The sequence below is a fragment of the Sebastes umbrosus genome, chromosome 4, assembly GCF_015220745.1.
Source record: "Sebastes umbrosus isolate fSebUmb1 chromosome 4, fSebUmb1.pri, whole genome shotgun sequence".
Taxonomy (NCBI): Eukaryota; Metazoa; Chordata; class Actinopteri; order Perciformes; family Sebastidae; genus Sebastes; species Sebastes umbrosus.
In genome coordinates, this window is record NC_051272.1 from 3,883,709 (window position 1) to 3,905,294 (window position 21,586).

The 21,586-nt window shown below is 36.0% G+C and overlaps 1 protein-coding gene across 2 annotated transcripts; it reads right to left on the reverse strand.

Annotated features, from left to right (window-relative positions):
• Window positions 1-837: 837 nt before the first annotated feature.
• cat (catalase) lies at window positions 838-20,611 on the reverse strand. Of its 2 annotated transcripts, XM_037766798.1 has the most exons (13): window positions 20,468-20,611; window positions 16,197-16,368; window positions 14,017-14,127; window positions 10,983-11,113; window positions 10,694-10,798; window positions 10,363-10,488; window positions 10,076-10,267; window positions 8,708-8,860; window positions 7,665-7,803; window positions 6,717-6,847; window positions 5,064-5,171; window positions 3,439-3,522; window positions 838-2,037 (listed from the first exon to the last, which is right to left on the reverse strand). In XM_037766798.1, the coding sequence occupies exons 1-13, from the start codon at window positions 20,531-20,533 to the stop codon at window positions 1,972-1,974; spliced, it is 1,584 nt and encodes a 527-aa protein (XP_037622726.1). In that variant the 5' UTR covers window positions 20,534-20,611; the 3' UTR covers window positions 838-1,971. The 2 variants fall into 2 exon arrangements, with proteins under 2 accessions (XP_037622726.1, XP_037622727.1); XM_037766799.1 differs by lacking the exons at window positions 838-2,037; window positions 3,439-3,522 and having other exon boundaries at window positions 5,076-5,171; window positions 6,717-6,920.
• Window positions 20,612-21,586: the final 975 nt, after the last annotated feature.

Below are 21,586 nucleotides of genomic sequence, written 5' to 3' on the forward strand. Positions count from 1 at the left end.
GCACCATCAAGTCAAAATGTGTCCAATATTTTGATTCATAACTAAAATACCTGCAAAAACGATGACAGTCCCATCAGCCTCCGCTGTCCTTTGTGCATTTAGAATTTAGCACCGTCATTGTGGGCATGTTAGCATGCTGACATTACCATTAAGCTCTAAGCACCGATGTGCCCAAGTACCAACTGGCAGAGCCGCTAGCATGGCTATAGACTTGTGTGCCGTGTTCCAGTTTTACAAGTTTATAGTGTATTCACACTGGAAACGCTACCGCATACATACTAATTTGATCGATTTTTGAGTGTGCTATTGATACACACTATTCTCCCACAAGGCAATGCACAAAGGAAATGGAGTTGCTCACACAGCTGACAAAAAAATTAAATAAATAAATCGTGGGTGGAAGTCAGATATTTCCAAAATAGCTCAGACAACACAAAAAATAAGCATAAATATGAGGATAAACCTTTTGATGTCTATTTTTGAAGTCAAATTTGCAGTAGCTTTCCAAAGTTGCAGTTTGATTTACATCAGATGTCACACTTCGCTGTTCGTATAAAATGGTTAAGTGTGATATTTTTGTTTACCAAGTGCTAAACAATATACTGCCGAGTGTAGATACTGTATAGAATTAGTATGGATTTTGTTTTTCTAAAGGTGAATATGTAGCGTGAGATGCGTCTGGATCAAAGAGCCCTTAACAGAGATAAGCTGATATTAAGTCGTTCAGCAGCTGATACCCGTTTGTGTACCAGGTAGATTTAAATGCCTACAGTCGTAGCAGGAGACCCGCTAATGTCAGATTAACTCGGTTTTGCTGCCATTTGATCAAACTGCACATTAAAATAAAAAATGTTTTTAGTCAATCAGCTCAATTACATTTCATTTTCACCTCACATAAAAACAGCGGGAACAGAAGAAATGGAGACAAATGGTAGCTGCCGATAAGCTTTGATTACAAATGAATTAATACAGGCACTAAACACACGTCTCATCTGACACAATTTCAACATTAATAAAAAAAAATAATCAGTTACATTCAGATCAAGATCAAACATTTGAGAGTTTACAAATACACTAAAATAACAGGTTGCATGGACAATTCAGGTTGGACGGTGATACACTCGATGGATTGATTGCATCCTTTGTGGTCTCTTCTCAGGTTGAAAGTGACCAACATGAGATCTTTAAACTTGAAAGGTGAGTCTGAAAGAATTCTCCTCTCCTCTCCAAACTTGATCAGATTTTGTAATATGCTGTTAAACCCCAAATAGGGAGGAATTATTTTGGGCAGTCATACATTTTATTACCATTTCAGATCAGAACTTAGTAGTCAATGTAGATTTACTGTCAATGTACAACTTTAACTATTAGGTTACTAATGACACAGTCTCTTTCTACAGAAGAATACATGTTGAAAACTACAACATCAAACAGAGCATTTCATAACTGATTCTTCCAATATTAAGGTTAAAACAATCTGTATTTGGTAGTTTTAGTACACAAAAAGGCATTATTGATTTAGCTGTAGTGGAAATAACTCCTCAACAGCAGTTGGGGTTAATTGATTTGACGCAATCAAATCAAAATGCAAATAAAATAAAAATACTTTTAAATTACTTTCAAGGCAGTTAAGTGGTCAAATCGGTCAGAATCTTTGATTACTTTATTTGCAAAAAACAAATCCTGGTGATTTCTTTTCAAAAAAGCTGTCCAATCAAGACAAATTAACCTTTATCAGAGATCCAGAGCCTCCTGAATATTGCTATAGCTTCGAGAATTTTGAAGAAATCAAATGTTTTGATTGACTGAATTAAAAACGAACTAACCCCAACCCTGACACTACAAGGCTAGTATTTCAGTTTTGGAAAGTTAAGTACAATCTTGTCACTGGTAGTAGTAGTTGGTAATCACGTTGAGTGCATTAGCTCTTAGATAAATGAGCGGGGGGGGCCCTGGTGGAAGGTTAAGGCATCACATCTTGGAGGCCGCGGTGATGGCCGAGGCTCCTGGACGGCTGTAAACGTGCACAGATGTGTTCTGAGAAAGACAGAGTGGAAGGGAGAGAGAGAAAGATGGTATTAGGTTTTTTTTGGGGTTTTTTTCAAACACAGAATATGAACAGCATAGTCAATAATTAACCGGTGACATTATGAAGTATATAAGAAACAAAGAAAGCAATGTGCCTTTGTTTACGCTTAGTGAGTAGAGGGTTCAGTCAGTCCATGTGAAAATTAAACATTTTCTTCAATAGCACTGACCACATATTTGGAATGTATTACAAATTAGAAACGTCTGTATGTTAAGTTTACAGCCGGGCTAGCAGCTCAGTGATGCTGTACTAAATGCTAAACTGTTCACAATGACAATGCTAACATTTAGTAGGTATTGTATACCATTTTTGTAATCTTAGAATAGCATGTCAGCATATTAACATTTGCAGCTTAGCACTACGCACAAAGTACAGCCGAGGCTGATGGTGAAGTCATTCGTTTTGAAAGTATTTGGTCATAAACCAAAGTACTGGACACACTGGAATTTAGAGCTGCTTGTAGTGCTGGATGAAAAGTCAGAGAATCATTAAAATGTTTGGGTGGATGGGTGAATGAGTGGATGGATGGTTGGATGGATGGATGAGTGGGTTGATGTATGGGTGGATGGATGAATGGATGAGTGGGTTGATGGATGGGTGGATGGATTGATGGGTTGGGTGGATAGATGAGTGGGTGGATGGATAGATGGGTTGATGGATGGGTGAATGAGTGGATGGATGGTTGGATGGATGAGTGGGTGGGTGGGTGGATGGTTGGATGGGTTTGGTGGATAGATGAGTGGGTGGGTGGATGGATGGTTGATGGATGGTGGATGGATAGATGGGTTGATGGATTGGTGGATGGATGGGTGGATGGATGGATGGATGAGTGGGTTGATGGATGGGTGGATGGATTGATGGGTTGGGTGGATAGATGAGTGGGTGGATGGATAGATGGGTTGATGAATGGATGGGTTGATGGATAGATGGGTTGGGTGGATGGGTGAATGAGTGGGTGAATGAGTGGATGGATGAGTGGATGGATGAGTGGGTGGGTGGGTGGATGGTTGGATGGATAGATGAGTGGGTGGATGGGTGAATGAGTGGATGGATGGTTGGATGGATGAGTGGGTGGGTGGATGGATAGATGGGTTGATGGATTGTTGGATGGATGGGTGGGTTGGGTGGATAGATGAATGGGTTGATGGATGGGTGGATGGATGGATGGATGGATGGATGGGTTGGGTGGATAGATGGATGGGTGAATGGATGGATGAGTGGATGGATAGATGGGTGTTTGGATGGATGGATAGGTGGATAGATAGACCACAATGGCACCCCTGGGAGATGGCCTATTACTTAACACTGGATGGAGACATTTTGTCGGACTGGACTGGGACGGTGTTTACCTTCTGGGCCTCGGCATTGTACTTGTTGAGATGGGTCTGAACCCGGCTTCCATAGTCTGGATGAACAGCCTTCAAGGTCTCGACCTGCATGAAGAACCAGACAATGAGACTTAAGGCGTTTTACCAAGTCAACAATTACTCTGTTTTAATCAAAGTATGGTGCGGTTCATTTGTGAACGCAGTATTCGGACTCTGGTGCCGACCAAAACAATGAATCCAAAACCGCTTGCGAGAGAGGTTAAGTGACCACGGTGCAAAATAAAGCACAGACTCTTCGCAGAAAGCTTTAGCCACTGCCACAAAAAGCCACAGAGGTTTGTGGTATGTTGACGGTTTGGACGTTTGAAAACAAAAATGAAATGTGTGAAGTGAAAGGAAGATTTTCAACTCTAACTGTATGGCCCAAAACTGTAATGGCCCAAAATATAGTGCTAGCCAGCTTGTAGAGATGCTCAATTGTAACCAAAATGATAAGAACGATTATTTTGATCAATATTGAGATCACGATTATTCATTGATTGTAGTGACAAAATATTTGTATTGCACTTTTCACATTTAAATCAACAGAGCACTGCCGTCGCTTTTACACTGTGCTGCGTTCCTGCTAATTAACGGCTCCCCAAAAGTGAAGCCAAAACATCTCGATCACCCCCTGCTGGCTGTTAGTTTAGGAAATACTTGATTTAGATATTTAGCAGAGTTTTCTATGAGCGGAGCACGCATTTTAAATGTCAATATTGCAGTCAATCATGTTCATTTCATTGTGGGAAGCCATTGTAGTCATTACATTATAAAAAAACATATTGACTAGTTTATGCAACTATTTTCCTGTCTTAAAAAATATTGTTTATATATTTTCCCTTGTTTTAACCATCGCAGGCGCTGCCTGGTAGTAACGTTACTACCAGTATACTGGTAAAACGTGTCTGGCGCGTCCAGTTCGATGCGGCGATTTGCGAAAAATAATTGATTAGTTCCCAGTGATTATCGGTGAAGATTCAGTCAGTTACTATGCACCACACTTGTGGAACAAATTACCAGATAATCTGTCCCAACTAACCCTTTAAAAACTTAACACTATTATTTTCTGCTGCTTTCCAATGTGTTTATTTTAACATCAGGATTATCGCTATGTTTGTATACACGCTCTTTTAATCAATCTTTTAAAAGTTTGTTTTTAAGACCTTTAAAGTTTTAATGTTTGTAAACTTTGAAACTGCATCGGGTAGGAATTTTACAAAGCAAGTACATTTACCTTGCCTTACACCCACCCACATAACCACTTGTTTCCTGAACACAGGTTCCCTTGATACATTTGGTTAACAAAATGCTGCATCCTGTGGTTTCATCATGCAGCTTCTCTGAATATACACAACTGGCTCTCCAACCCAATAGTTAACTCTCATTCTTTTAAAATATATATACTTGTCTTTTGTGCAATGAACATGTTAAAGTAAATGTAAACTGATATAAATAGTGGATCACATTTTAAGAAAACTCTTCACATGGTCATTCACTCAAAAATTAAACTTTCTTTTTAGATATAAAAATATCATAACAGCATGAAAGATAGTAAGGCTGATAGTAGCCTGTGTGGGTGCTATAAAAAGGTGATGTGGACTCACCATGCGTTTTTGGATGAAGAGCTGGGCTGCCTTCAGGGACCCTGCCAAGTTCTGGCACAGTCTCTGGCGTTCCTCTTCGTTCAGGACCCGCATGTAGAAGTTACGAACCTGCAATAACACACACACACACAAAAAAAGTTGACAACCTGCTCAAAGTGTATTAAGTCAAAATGAGATTCACATTTGAATTTCATGCACAGAAAGTGCAGTTTAAACATTATGTAATCTGAGACCCTATTTCAACAAACCAATGGGTACCCTGCCAATATACTAAGTAGAAATCTGACTTAGTGCCCCTCTACCCAGATGTGGATGATAAATAATGACTTTATTTTAATTGTGAGTAATAAGTTATTGATTATAAACTGATATTTATTTATGTCATTATGTTAAAGCAGTATTAATTAATTTTAATGGCCACTTGCAGCAACGGAACAACCTGTAAAGATAACAAATGTGATCACCAATACATCAAGCAAAAACGGAGCAACATTAGCATTCATTTTGAGTTGTGTTTCTGATTCACACAGTGGGTTTTAACAGAGCTTTTTTTTTTTTTTTCCTCGCAGGAAGCAGCACTGATGAGAGCTGTGAGAACAAACCAAAGCAGTGAAAGTGTGGCCGGAAAACCAAAGCAGTAAAAAGTTGAAAGAGGCTGAAACTCTCTATAGAGCTGAGGGCAGCTGCAGAGTCGGGTGATAACTCTCAGTAGGTTTGGTACTCTGAGTGACGTACAGGAAGTCATTAGAGTTATTGTTGACATAAAACATTGATTAGTTCAGCTTTAAAATAATATTGAAACTGAAAAGACTTGCCTTGCTTTCACAAAAAAAAATAATGAATCCATGACACAACAAAAAAAAATAAGATTTTTACCTCAACCTTTTTGGTCATTGCTAGAGCCACAGTTTATTAAGCCAGCCCTTCTCACAAAACAAAACTAAATATATAACAAGCTACACAGTCTGCAAATGTTCAGTCACAGTAAAGCATTTAAAAAAAGAAAAGAATAAGAAAAGAAACAAATATATTTTTGTTTGTTTTGGATTCATGTTCTCTTCTGATAATTTATCCAAAAATTAAACAGGCTTGGGGGAAAAAAAAAAAAAAAAAAAAAAAAAAAAAAATCACACTTAATTATTATTAAAATAACTACATAATAAAAGTAATAATAATAATAATAATAATAATAATAAGCACAATTAAATACTTCTCCTAGATAGAGAAAAATTGAAGGGTTTAAATAGCTTTTTTTTGTTGATGATATCAGAGGTTTGAACCTTCATAATTTCCCAAAGGGTTTAAATGGTGCCATAGTACCTCAATCAGGAGAACTGTCCCTTTATAAAACACACTGTATGTTGTTTGCAAATAACTGTTATGTTTCTATGGACAAGGTTGTTGTGAACCATTTTGTAAGATGTACAGTATGAATTTGAGTTAATAGGAAGACTGTTTAGGTAAGTAAGTCAGCAAGGAAGATCGGTCCTTCTGGTGATCTTAATATTATGGCAAAACAAAGTACAGATGGGAATTGTGTGAATGAATATACTGTATGTAATACACAATCCAAAAACACGTATTTAACTCTTGAGGGCAAAAAATCACTTGGCCACAGAAAACCTGCCTATAAAAGTGTGATGCTATCTTTACCTGTGTGACATTGTCTTCATCGTCAGTGTTGTAACGGGCCACATCTGGGGACACCTTGAACTTGGACTCCACAAACCGAGGCTGGGTCTCTGGAGCACTGAAGCTGTTGGGATAGTAGTTTGGAGCTCCACCTAGAGGCCGGACAGACCAGACACTGGTGAGTCAGGTAGGAGTGTTGATTGAATCCTGCAAATACTGAAGTTACTGAGACAACTTAAGACAAGTGTTACTTTTTTTGATCATTTTATTTTATTTAATTTGTATGATTTTATTGTTATTTTATTAGTCACATACTTTATTGTATTTAATTTGTATTATTTTATTGTTATTTTATCAATCACCTACTTTATTGCATTTAATTTGTATTATTTTATTGTTATTTTATCAATCACCTATTTTATTTCATTTAATTAGTATAATTGTATTATATTTTATTGTTACTTTATTAATCAATTATCTTATTGTATTAAATATGTGTGATTTTATTCTATTTTATTGTTATTTTAATAATCACCTATTTTATTGTATTTAATTAGTATAATTCTATTCTATTTGATTGTTATTTTATTATTCACTTATTTTATTGTATTTAATTTGTATACTTTTGTTCTATTTTATTGTTATTTTATTAGTCACATATTTTACTGTATTTAGTTTGTATGATTTTATTTTATCTTATTGTTATTTTTATATCTGTTTTTTAATCACAGTAATTATGTTATTATTATTACTATTACTGTTATTATGGCTTTTAATTTTATTTTATTCCATTTTTATCATGTTATTATCTCGCGTGTATTGGTCTCAAATGATCACATTGTTAAATTGTTTTTGTCTTTTTTGCTGTAAAGTTTGATATATCAGACTAACTGTTGAGCCACACTCCAGATTTGTGCCGATTTGTGACATATTCACAGAAACAGACACACAGGCTGGACTACGACTCACCTTGGTTGTCAGTCACGCACATCGGGCCATCACGCCGGTAGTTGCTCACACGGGCCCTGTAGGGGCAGTTGACGGGGATCTGCAGGTAGTTGGCTCCCAGCCGGTGGTGATGCGTGTCTGGGTAGGCGAAGAGACGACCCTAGACAAAGACATGGGAGATACACAAGACGTAGCCCAGCATTACACTACTGTTGAAGGAGTTCACACTAAGCATGTTTTGAGTAGTTACCGTGACATCACCCATTGGTTTGTGGACTGCCGTTTCGAAGCCCTGAGTTCGGCATCTTGACGGTCGCAATTTGGTATTTTTGCAACCAGAAGTGACACAAGAGGGTGGAGCTAAGTACAACCGAACGCTGAACAAGACATTTTTAGGCGACCAAAATGTTATCATTAACTTTCATGACCTGAAAACACACTGTGAAAAGGTTAAAGTTCTACGACGAAAACACGGACAACTCCCAGACCGGACAACGCCGTGGTAGCAACCTGTCAATCACAAGGTAGCCACGTCCGAAAGCACACCCTGCTTTATGGTCTATTTGACTCTAAATGGGACCATAATTTACGAAGTGAACATCATGCTGTATTGAAGAAGACTTGAAACCTGGAACATAACTGAGGTAATAAATCAAGTGAGAAGTAGGCTCATTTTCTCATAGACTTTTATACAATCAGACTTCTTTTTGCAAACAGAGGAGTCGCCCCCTGCTGGCTGTTAGTAAGAATGCATGTTTAAGGCACTGATTAGTATGTAAATGGATACTGAGGATATGTTGTACAGAAGTTGGAAAATGTTTTTGTTCCAACAATAAATGAACAAGGTGCACATTTTTAACAGAAACATTCTCTGGCTCTCAGCAAACAAAGAGTTTTAGTAGTTGGTCTTTTTTTTTAATCTCATTTATGGTATGAATGCACATTTAGGTATAATAATGGCAGCAGATTATACTTTTTATTTACAACTTAATAATTGATTTGCTTTTTTTTTTCAATTCAGTCTGACTGAAATAATGTCAGGAGAAAACGTGTTGTGGCGTTACCTGCAGCATCTTGTCGGGGCTTGGCTCGATGCCTTGTGGCATGTTGCTGGGGTCAAAGGCCAGCTGCTCCACCTCTGTAAAGTAGTTGGCTGGGTTCCTGTTGAGTACCAGTTTGCCCACGGGGATCAAAGGGTATTCTTTCTGTGGCCAAATCTGAATGAGAAAACTCCATTAGCTGAAAAATACTGTACCCAACTGCTGGATGGGCAAAACAACACGCCCACATGTACACAAGGCCTTTCTTAACATCACCTCATTTCACATTTGTATAAATATTAAAAACTAGACATCTGTTCATTTGCGTGAACTTATTGCTTTTATTGATTAAATCATTAAAAATGACAACTTAGCAAAGAGTAATGATCACAAACCAAAGCAAAGTGATATTAAAATGAGGCTGCCAGAATCAAACGCTCCTAATGCACATTTTACAGCTGCCCCGGGGCGGTGCAATTCAACAGCTATTCTATAAAATCGTAAAATATGGAGCGAATCCTTACACTAAATGACTGTATGTGGTCACAGCTTGATTTTCTTTTCTTTTTTTTTAGCTTTTACTTTACCAAGTTACTGCAAAAGAGTGATAAAAATGTTTAATTTAATTTTTAGAGCTTCTCAAACTTAAGTCGACTCATCAGCAGTTTGGTCGACAAATACATTTATAATCAATTCAGTATGTTTCTATTCATTGATGGATAATGGCATTCACTTCTGTGTCACACACAACTATGCTTTTGTGTTAACAATTTCAATAAACCTTATTACAATTAGTTCTCTTAGTGATAATCTTCACTCACTTTAAAAACAGAAAGTTTTCTTGAGAGGATTGTTCCTCAGTCAGCCTGATGGGTGCTACCTGATATAAGTTTCATCAAGTGTCGACATATATGTGATAAGGTGAACAGTTTCTGGCAAAGACACATTTCAGGTATCCTACAAGTGGTTATAATGTGACTGCATCTGATGTAGGGCTGCATAATTAATCAATTTTATTGAAATCGCAATATGGCCTACTGCCCAATATTTGTTAAAAGGTGAACCGTGTGTCAAAACGCCATTTTAAATTAAATATTGTCGTGCTGCAGAGATGTCATATTCTATACAGGCTTAAAAAAACATTTTTGTTTGGTGCAGAGCTCCGCAAAAATAATCACACCATATTTATTTCAATAGGTTTTTCAATGAAAATGAGAATAATGATGCAAAAATGACCATAACCTTTAACATCGCAACAGATATCGCAATTTCAATATCTGTCAAAATGATCGCAATTAGTTGTTTTTTAAAGATCGTTCAGCCCTAATCTGAAGCTATTTTAACAACTCGACTCTACGACTCCGTTTGTTCTGCTGTGGAGGGGTGCGATACCTTGGTGAGGTCGAAGGGGTTGAACTGGAACTGCTCAGCCTGCTCGAAGGTCATGATCTGGATGTAGAAGGTCCAGGATGGGAAGTTGCCATTGGCGATGGCGTTGAACAGGTCTCCAATGGCATAATCTGGGTTGTCGGAAGCCAGTAGGCCTGCCTCCTCCACGGTCAGATTCTTGATTCCTTGATCAGTCTAAAAAACATGACATATTGTAAATAAGCAATGCTAAAATCCCAGGAGGTGGATCTATCATGTTAAACGAGGGTTAAACCTGGGCTCAAACAGACCTTGAAGTGGAACTTGCAGTAGTAACGCTCGTCATAGACATTGACCATTTTGAAGGTGTGAGAGCCGTAGCCGTTCATGTGACGGAATCCATCTGGCAAACCTCGATCGCTGAAAAGGAACGACACCTGCACAGGGGGATACGGGACAGAAGACACAATGACGAGTCCTGCAAAAAGTTTTCTGTGCCAACTACTACAGGTATAAATGTAAGAGCAATAGTACACTGCTACACTACATTGCTATTAAAAATAGACATGTTAAGTGCCATCAACTGAGTAATGAAAATATTCCTCTGTACACTCGACTAGAATCAGGCTCGGCAGCAGTTACCTGATGCAGAGACTCAGGCCTCAGGCTCAAGAAGTCCCACATCATGTCGGGGTCTTTCATGTGGGTTTGGGGATTGCGCTTCTGGGTGTGGATGAAGGACGGGAACTGCATGGGGGAAAAGGAGCAAGTCAGTGTGGTATGTTTTACAACTGGTTCTATAATCTGTTCCTATATTTATTTGCATGTTTGGGGGAAAACTTCAGGCTGTTATTCGATAACATTGTGACCCTCCACTCCTAGAGTAATGCAAAGCAAATTGTGTCTCATAGACCAGCCTACAGTCACTCACCAGCATGGCGTCCTTGATGAAGAAAATGGGGGTGTTGTTGCCAGTCAGGTCCCAGTTGCCCTCCTCAGTGTAAAACTTGACTGCAAAGCCTCGAGGGTCTCGCACTGTGTCTGCTGATCCGGATTCGCCAGCTGAAATTGATGGCAAATAAAAAATAAGTAAAATAGTTGATAGAGTCATTGTTCTTATTCCAAAGTAAAGTAGGGCTTCAACGATTAGCCGACTAAACGATTAGTCTATCCACAGAAAAATATTTTGCAACTATTTTGATAATCATTTAAGTTATTTCTCAAGCAGAAATGATAACAATTTTGTGGCAACAGCATCTTAAGTGTGAGAATCTGGATCTTTTCCTTGTCCTACATGAACATAAACTGAATATTTAGACTGTTGGTGAGATAAAACGAGACATTTGAAGACGTCCTCATCAGCTTTGACACTAGGACATTGTAAAGGAATTTTTTTTTACTGTTTTATAGATCAGGCAATTAATCGAGAGAATAATCAGTAGATTAACAAATAATGCAGATTAGAGGTGTCGCGATATACCGATATTGACAATAACTCTGATATTTAAAATATGAAATATTGATATCTTGTTAATAATACACATAAATAATCCAGCTTCTCTTAAGTCACACCTTTGTACAGTTATGGTTGCAGACTCTCTCTCCACCTCCCTACACTCGTATTTTGAGTGTAATTCGTTGGCCAAAAAAAAGAGACAAAACGCACAACAAAGAAAAGTTAAAGATGAATTTGACTGATTGCATTATTTTTTTTTTCTTCAAATTTTCACAGATATTGCAATAATATTGTTATTGTGAATTATTTTGGCCACGATCATCGTATGGTGAAAATCTGATATTGTGAAATTCCTAATACAAATAATTGGTAGTAGCAGCTCTAGGGGTAAAGTTTTGCTGCTCATTCATCATCAGATCAGCGAAAGCAAACAGTTCCAAGTCTGAGTCCGAGGAAAAGGGAGCGGTCTCAGCCGATAACATGCGTGCAAATTTCCAAAACACTCTGGAAAGTGTAGCTGTAAGTGTGAGTGAGTGGCACCATGCTGATGGCGATTATACTAGTCTTATTTAACATCGGAGCCAATGAGTGTGCCAAACTAAAACACTCAGCCTGTTGAAGAGAGATAACCAGTGTGGCGACAGTTTCAAACAACCAACGATCATAAAAGTAGCCTCTACTTGAACTACAAGTCTGCTTATGATATATCAAAAAAATCAATTAGTAGTTCTACTCATTCGATCGTTTTTATTCACATATATACATACATATACACGTGTATATATATATATATATATATATATACACACGTGTATATATATATATATATATATATATATATACACACGTGTATATATATATATATATATATATATATATATATACACGTGTGTATATATATATATATATATATATATATATATATATATATATATATATACACACACACGTGTATATATATATATATATATATATATATATATATATATATATATACACACACACGTGTATATATATATATATATACACACACACGTGTATATATATATATATATATATATATACACACGTGTATATATATATATATATATATATATATATATATATACATATATATATACACACACACACGTATATATATATATATATATATATATATATATATATATATATATATATATATATATATATATATATACACACGTGTATATATATATATATATATATATATATATATATATATATATATATATATACACGTGTATATATATATATATATATATATATACACACGTGTATATATATATATATGTATATATGTATATATGTATATATATATATATATATATATATATATATATATATATATATATATACACACACACACGTATATATATATATATATATAAATAATTATAATTAATATTTTTAATAATATTAATAATTATTAATATATTATTACATAAAATAATATTAATACAAATATTAATATTTTTTATAATATTAATACATTATAATATATTATTATTAATGATTATTATAATAATTTTAATATAATTATTATATTAATAATTATAAAAATAATTATAATAATATATATATATAAATAATTTAGAGTTGATACAAATCCAGATTTTAAGATCTTTGGGAACTACTTAACTATTCAGTAAAAGTGCTCTGAAACTGTCATCCCACCACCTGAGGACCAGTGTATTAACCCTTTAATGTCCTCACTAAGAAAAAAATGTTTTTATGTCTTTGCGGCAATAATAACAACAATCAATGTTTCATTTTTTAAAACAGAACCCACAGTTTTTTTTTCTTTTTGATATATGCCTCTACCAAACTGTTGAGATGGTTAAACTGTTATTATGCTCGTAATTTGAAATTTAGAAAACATCTCAGAAATGGTAAAATATCATACTGATATAATTGTTTTTAACATAATATACCTCAACCGAGTTGAGTGGCCGTTGAGTTAAGTTCAACACATTTTTCAACAAGATATAGATTCAAAAATGCGCTCTTCCAAACAGTCAAGCAGCCCATTAAAGGGTTAAGCTTATATCTTTTCAAGACAGAACAGCACCTGCTTTAATGATAGAAAGCCAAATAAACAATGGTAGTAGTAAAATCTAGTTTAAGACTAGCATTGTCCAACTTACTTCTTTCATGAAAAGAAAAAAATAGATACAAGTTTAAAACAGATAAAGAAACCAATCAATGTTAAGGTGACAAAATAAAACTATAGAAATATCACTATTTATTTATTTATAATTATTACATTTAGGGACTTGCATCAGCTCCTTTGTGTTTTCTACCCATTTTTCCCTCCATCTTTTGTATAAGTTTATTCCATGTTTGCATCATATACTAGCAGAAGGAAATATGTGTGAGGATGTAAAATGCAGGGGGAAATAATGATTTAAACTGATCATGTCTATCGATATATTTTGGGATATTTTAGGGGGAAATCTGTAAACAATGATAAGGTACGAACGATACATACCCACAGTGGAGAAGCGGATAGCGATAGGTGTAGTCTTGCCGACATGCTCGAACATCTTGGCCTTGCAGTAGCGAGAGATGTCATGAGTCACCTCCAAGTAACCAAACGCTCCTGCATCACGGAGGGAAAACAATAAGACATTGTTTGGTTCACATATTTTCATCGGCTGAAACATGTCTGGTTCAAATATTTGACGCTGACTGCTTAGACTACTAGAGTGTTATTACACCATGCACTGGAAAGAATGCAGCTCCCTGCAGAGAGAATTTGCTCAATATCTGCCCAAAGTCTTTGACCTTGATCTGAAAAGCTTTCAAAGATTAACATTTGTCTGGAGCTAATCCAAAAACAAGAACATTTACTTTTTTGTCAGTTAGTTCTGTTGACTTTGGCTAGATTTGCTAGCAGTGTCATTTCTTAAAAAGGTGCTATTGATACCATTCAGCCACTCGGTGTCACATTCTCCCTAACCTATTCCATCGTATTCACTTCACGTTGCCAGGCAACGTTGTTTTATTATTGGCTCACAAGCCTTGTTAAAAGTGGGAACCAAACGTCAGATGTCTTCCACAGAGATAAACAAAACATTCATTTTGGACCCGCCAACATTTTTTAAATGATTTCATTTACAATCATAATTTTTTCAGGAAAAGCCATACTTTTATTCGGCACCTTTCTGAAAGCTCTGAAAAGAAAATTTCGAACATTTTTTTTACTGTTTTTCTCAGACTGTTTTTTTCAGACTTTCATTTCGAAAATTTTTCAGACTTTTTGTTCAGACATTTTTCTGACTTTTTTTTTTCAAACATTTTTCTGACTTTATTTTTCAGACATTTTTCAGACTTTTCTGTACGAACATTTTTTCAAAACTTTTTTTTCGGAATTTTTTCAGACTTTATTTTTCAGACGTTTTTCATACTTTTCTTTACGAACATTTTTTCAGAACTTTTTTTTTCATACTTTATTTTTCAGACTTTTTTTTCGAACATTTTTCAGACTTTTTGTTCAGATATTTTTCTGACTTTTTATTTTTAAACATTTTTCTGACTTTATTTTTCGAACATTTTTTACACTTTTTTTCTCAGACTGTTTTTCCAGACTGTTTTTTTCAGACTTTCATTTCGAACATTTTTCAGACTTTATTTTTCAGACATATTTCAGACTTTCATTTCGAAAATTTTTCAGACTTTTTGTTCAGACATTTTTCTGACTTTTTTTTTTCAAACATTTTTCTGACTTTATTTTTCAGACATTTTTCAGACTTTTCTGTACGAACATTTTTTCAAAACTTTTTTTTCGGAATTTTTTCAGACTTTATTTTTCAGACGTTTTTCATACTTTTCTTTACGAACATTTTTTCAGAACTTTTTTTTTCATACTTTATTTTTCAGACTTTTTCCTGATTTTATTTTTCAGACTTTTTTTTCGAACATTTTTCAGACTTTTTGTTCAGATATTTTTCTGACTTTTTATTTTTAAACATTTTTCTGACTTTATTTTTCGAACATTTTTTACACTTTTTTTCTCAGACTGTTTTTCCAGACTGTTTTTTTCAGACTTTCATTTCGAACATTTTTCAGACTTTATTTTTCAGACATATTTCAGACTTTTTTTCGAAATTTTTTCAGACTTTTTGTTCAGACATTTTTCTGACTTTTTTTTTCAAACATTTTTCTGACTTTATCATTCAGACATATTTCAGATTTTTTTTCGAACATTTTTCAGACTTTTATTTCAGACTTTTTTCATACTTTTCTTTACGAACATTTTTTCAGAACTTGTTTTTCGGAAATTTTTTAGATTTTATTTTTCAGACGTTTTTCAGACTTTTCTTTCAAACTTTTTTCAGACTTTTTGTTCAGACATTTTTCAGACTTTTTTTGTCAACATGAAAATGTTATCAATAACACCTTTAAATAAGTGTGCACATACGTTTGAGCTCTTTCCAAGATCAATAACTGGTCCGATTATTATAATATGCTGGAGAAAAAAAACATGTCAGATTATTATGTTCTGTGAGAAAATAATCTCACCTCAATCATGAGTTGCAGTTTAAAACAGATAAGAAGTTGAACCTTGAGTTGACATTATTTTGCCACACATATTGATTCCGAGGTCATGATAGAACTAACGCCAACCTGATATAGCCAACACACAGAAGAGACTGATGCAACACTCACCTCCCCCTTTGGCATGAACCACTCTCTCCGGGATTCGCTCCCGGTCAAAGTGGGACATCTCATCGGTGAACACCACATCTTGGACCAGCAGAGGACCCCTCGGTCCAGCAGTCATCTGGTTCAGCTTGTCTCCAATGGGATTGCCACCCCCGGTGGTCAGTGTGTCTGGCCTCTGTTGCAAACACAATTTGCATTAAAACACATTAACTTATGCAAGATATGTATGTGTAGGCCAACTACGAAGCACCTCACATGTATCACAATCTAAATTTCAAATCATGTTGCAAACAAATCATACTATATGTTTATGATAAGTCAGAGATAGGGATGCATCGATACAACTTTTTCAGTCCCGATAGCGATACCGAGTACCGATCCGATACCAATGTTTAATTAATCAGCTGTATGCCTCACTGTGTGGAAGTGACTGGGATCATTCTTTTACGTATTGGGCAATATCAGGCTTGACTTAAACATTGCTTTACTAACTTTGTAAAACAAAATGTAACAACTAAATACATGGATATAAATTTACTGAATTGTTATTTATTATTAAAATAATAAATTGTACCTCAGGAACTTAGTAAAAAATTAAGAGGTATTGCAATTCAAGTGTAAATCTTTTTAAGGCAGAAACAAATTGGTCAAAACTTAAACAGGAATTCAAATACCAGTATATAATGTATAAAGTATATAAACATTGAATTAAATAGATCGCCCCCATTGTCACCGATCCGGTATCGGCGCATCCCTTGTCAGAGAGCCAAAAGTGACAACCTCAAAAGGTCTTGTTTTGTCGGAAACAGAATGCAAAAATATTTAATTAAAAAAAAAAGAAAAAAGAATTATATATATATATATATATATATATATATATATATATATATATATATATATATATATATATATATATATATATATATATATATATATATATATATATATATAAATAAATATAAAAATAAAAGAGGAAACTAATCTTTACATTTGAGAAGCCCAAACTTACTAATATTTGCAATTTTAGCTTAATTAACTGAAACAAATAATCACAATTGCTGCAGATTAATTTCTGTCGACTGTCCGAATCCTATTAAATCAACGAATTGTTTCATCTGTAAATTAAAAAATAAGAAAATCCTTCCTGCATAGTGCTGAGACAATTAGATAACAATGCATAACAGATGACAGTGAAATTGATCACTTGCATAAAAATAATGGTGTGGAAGCAATCAACTGCATGCACATTTCTGCAACTGGCATGACACACTGATGCTTGCATTGTTGCACCAGAAGTACTAAAAATATGAAAACTGGATCTATCGAATCAATGTGTTGAGACCATGTCAACTATATTAAAGTATTGCCTCTTCATTAAGTTCACAGCTGTAAAGACGTTGCAAAGGGTTTACTGAGTGTTATCACAGCATTCAGACTGCTCTGGAAATGTGCACAGCTGCAGAGACAGCTTAAAAACATACTGAAGACAACAAGTACAAAATCCAAACACACATGGAGGAGTGGAGTTGGAGGGACGTGGACTACAATAAGGGGTTACTTGAGGTGATGGCAGTATTTACTCTGATATGCTCTGGTTATATAACCCACAAGGGATGAAATTCAACCACAAACATGCCTCTGGACAATGACCTAGTTGGCTAGACAATATCTTCACACTGAATTGCCCTCCTTGAGATGTTTGTGTGTTTGTTTTTATGGCTGAAACGGTTGCTGGTTAGCTTAACAGTTAAGGCAGCTTTATTTGTAGAGCACATTTCAGCAACAGGGCAATTCAAAGTGCTTTACATAAACATTCAAGAACATTGCGACAAAGTGCAAAAGAACATTGAGACATAATTAAAACAGTTATAAAAACATTAAAGATTAGAAAATAAAAACAAGCTAAAAATAAAATTTATAGGATAGAAGCTAAAATAGAATATAACACACAAGAGTAAAAGCTCTAGTGCAGTATAAGATCATTATCTGGTTTAATAAAAGGCAGCAGCAGCAAACAGGAAAGTTTGAAGCTTTGATTTAAAGGTCCCATATCATGCTAATTTTCCGATTCATACTTGTATTTTGTGTTTCTACTAGAACATGTTTACATGCTGTAATGTTCAAAAAACCCTTTATAAATGTACCGTGTCGGGACACATGCTCGCTCACATATGCGCGCTCGCCTGTGGCCGCTGTACTCGTCTCCTCTGCCTGCTTGCCTTCACTCAGACAGCGCGCGCATTCTCGCGTACTCGCTCCGCCTCTAGACGTGAACGCGCGCTCACTCCACACTGCAGAAGAGTTAGTAGCTCTGAGAATATCTAGTGAATGTACAGTGGACGTTTGTGCAGAAATAAATGCTGCAGCTCCTCCAGACCAACAGCCTTGTCGTCCCGTTACCGACCGGGTAGCCGGTGTCTCCCTCTGGCTGCGGGTGGAGACGACAAGTTACACGGAAAACCTCTGTTGGTCTGGAGGAGCTGCAGCATTTATTTCTGCACAAACGCCAAAACGCCAAAAGCCAACACTAGGATCAGCAGTGATTCATGGAGAGACCTTCGTCTGGTCAGCTAACATTACTGCCAAGCAGCTGAAATATAGAGTGATATTGTGCTTTTAGCTGACGTGTGTCGCCTCACTGTGTTTAGCGATGCTCGTTCATGTCTATGTAGAGCGAGCAAGCGCGAGCTCGACGCTGACTTTTGTTGATTTCACGGCCACAGGTGTCGCTGTTAAGAAGCATTTCTGAAAGTTACAAATAGTCCCTTTAAGCCTGCTTTATAATAAAAAAAACATGAAAAAAATCGCACTTTTTTATAATATGGGACCTTTAAAAGAACTCAGATTTGGAGTTGATCCTGCAGGTTTCTGGGAGCTTGTTCCAAATATTTGGTGCATAAAAACCGAACGCTGCTTCTGCATGTTTAGTTGTGACTCTGGGGACACTAAGCAGACCTGATCCAGATGACATTAAGCAGACCTGATCCAGATGACCCGAGAGGTCTGGATGGTTCAGAACATAGCAGAAGGTCAGAAATGTATTTTGGCCCTAAACCATTTTGTGCTTTGTAAACCAGCAGGAGTATTTTGAAATCAATTCTCTGAGAGACAGGGAGCCAGTGTTCTTGGTCTTGATAGCAGCCATTGACTCTGATATGCTCTGCTTATATAACCCACAAAGGGGTGAAGTTCAACCACAAACATGCCTCTGGACAATGACCCAGTTAGCGAGACAATATCTTCACACTGAATTGCTCATCAAGTACTTGTTTTGTATTGTTTGTTGTATTTAATACGATGACAATAAAGCTTTCTAATCTATTCTATCCTTAAAGGTCCCATATTGTAAAAAGTGAGATTTTCAGGTCTTTTATATTATAAAGCAGGTTTTCGTGCTATATAAATACTGTTAAACTATCAAAACGCTCACTATACGGAGAAACACACACAGCCCGTATTCAGAAATTGTGCGTTTGAAACAAGCCGTCATTGGTGATGTCACAAATATACAATATGTAGACCATTACACGGTTTTAAACGTAAACATTCTAAATGTGTCCCAGTTTATTTCCTGCTGCTGGGTCGTACCTTCTTTGTTTTAATTAATTGCATTATAATATATAAACTCTATAAAATATTTGTTTTTCTTTCTAATATTTGTTTTTTTTTCTAAAATAAGTACATATCACAGTTTATTGTTCAGTTTGTTTTACTGAAAAAAGAAAATAGCAATAATAAAAATCAATTTGGACTTTAGATGCTTTCAGACATTAAATTGCATTACAAATGCAAATTGAAAATTACATTGCAAATGTTAAAATTGAAGTTAGGAACAGTGCAACAACTTACATTTACCCATTTAACAGTAGGGGGTTTTCAAACTGAATTAGTGTGCAAGAAAATAAAAAATCCTACATATAGAATAATGACTGATTAAAGACAAGATGTGCAAGTTACTCAGTGCTTTCTCTGCAAAGGCACATTCCTGTTCCTACATGCAAATTGCTTTCTGACATATTCATTTGTAAATAAAAGGAACTACTGGCTAAACAGTTAACGCTGCTTATTTCCTTTTAGACAGGATAGTTTAGCATGTTACGTTAGCAAACAACAAGCCCCCAAAACAAAGTTAGCAGCATTAAACTACTTGGAAATGTCTGCAGAGTCAGGCTTCAGTGTAGCTTAGCTGCTAACTGTTAGCTTGGTATCCTTAAACGACCCCTCACCCATTTCCTCCCACAACACGCAGCAAGAATATCTATACATCTACAGACCTGAGAGCTCCTGTTCTCCTTCCATATCTTCATTTGATCCGAAGCTTTATCTCTGTTTTCAGCCATCTCGACTGGGTCAGTGTTACTGGACGGTTTAGACCACAAACTGGTGAGTAGGTGCTGTTTTATTTATCCTGAAGGTCACGTGATGCTTCCTGGACTTTGCTCAACGAAGCCCCGCCCACATCCAACTCCCCTGCTCTCTGATTGGCTGAGAGGAGGAAACTGACCTACTTCTGAGGCAACAGGAGAAGGCACCAAAAACACCCTCAGGTCTATTGTCTTCTGCCTTCACAACATGTTTTTCATCCTTTTTTGATCAGTTTGCGCAAGTTTCAACGTGTCTTTAAAACGGACTTTCTTCAAGATCAGGGTCAATCCAAAAAAAAAAAAAAAAAAGGCAGGTTGCTGAGCTTAAAGTGAGCAGATCATAGAATAAACAAATAAATAGCTTGCACAGTGCAGGGCTCCAATGTTCACTTATTTACACAATAAATCACTTATTTCTAGATTAAATAAGTAAACAACTGTCCACTTATTTATACAATAAATCACTTATTAAAGGGACTATTTGTAACTTTCAGAAATGCTTGTTAACATCGACACCTGTGGCCGTTAAGTCAATTAAAGTGTGGTATATTTTCGTGCAAGACCTGAAAATATACCACAAAAGTCAGCGTCAAGTTCGCGCTTGCTCGCTCTAAATATACCTGAACAAGCATCGCTCAACACAGTGAGGCGACACACGTCAGCTAAAACCACAATATCACTCTATACTTCAGCTGCTTGGCAGTAATGTTAGCTGACCAGACGAAGGTCTCTCCATGAATCACTGCTGATCCTAGTGTTGGCTTTGAGGCTGAAGCAGGAAGAGAAACGTTATCGCGTCCGATCGCAGCCGGAGAGAGACACCGGCACCCGGTCGGAGACGGTAACGTTTCTCTTCCTGCTTCAGCCCCGCTGCAGGAAGAGAAACGTTACCATCTCCGACCGGGTGCCGGCGATAACGTTTCTCGCTGCGGAGCCCCGTCACTTCACAAGACACGTAAAACCTCCGTTGGTCTGGAGGAGTTGCAGCATTTATTTCTGCACAAACGTCCACTGTACATTCACTAGATA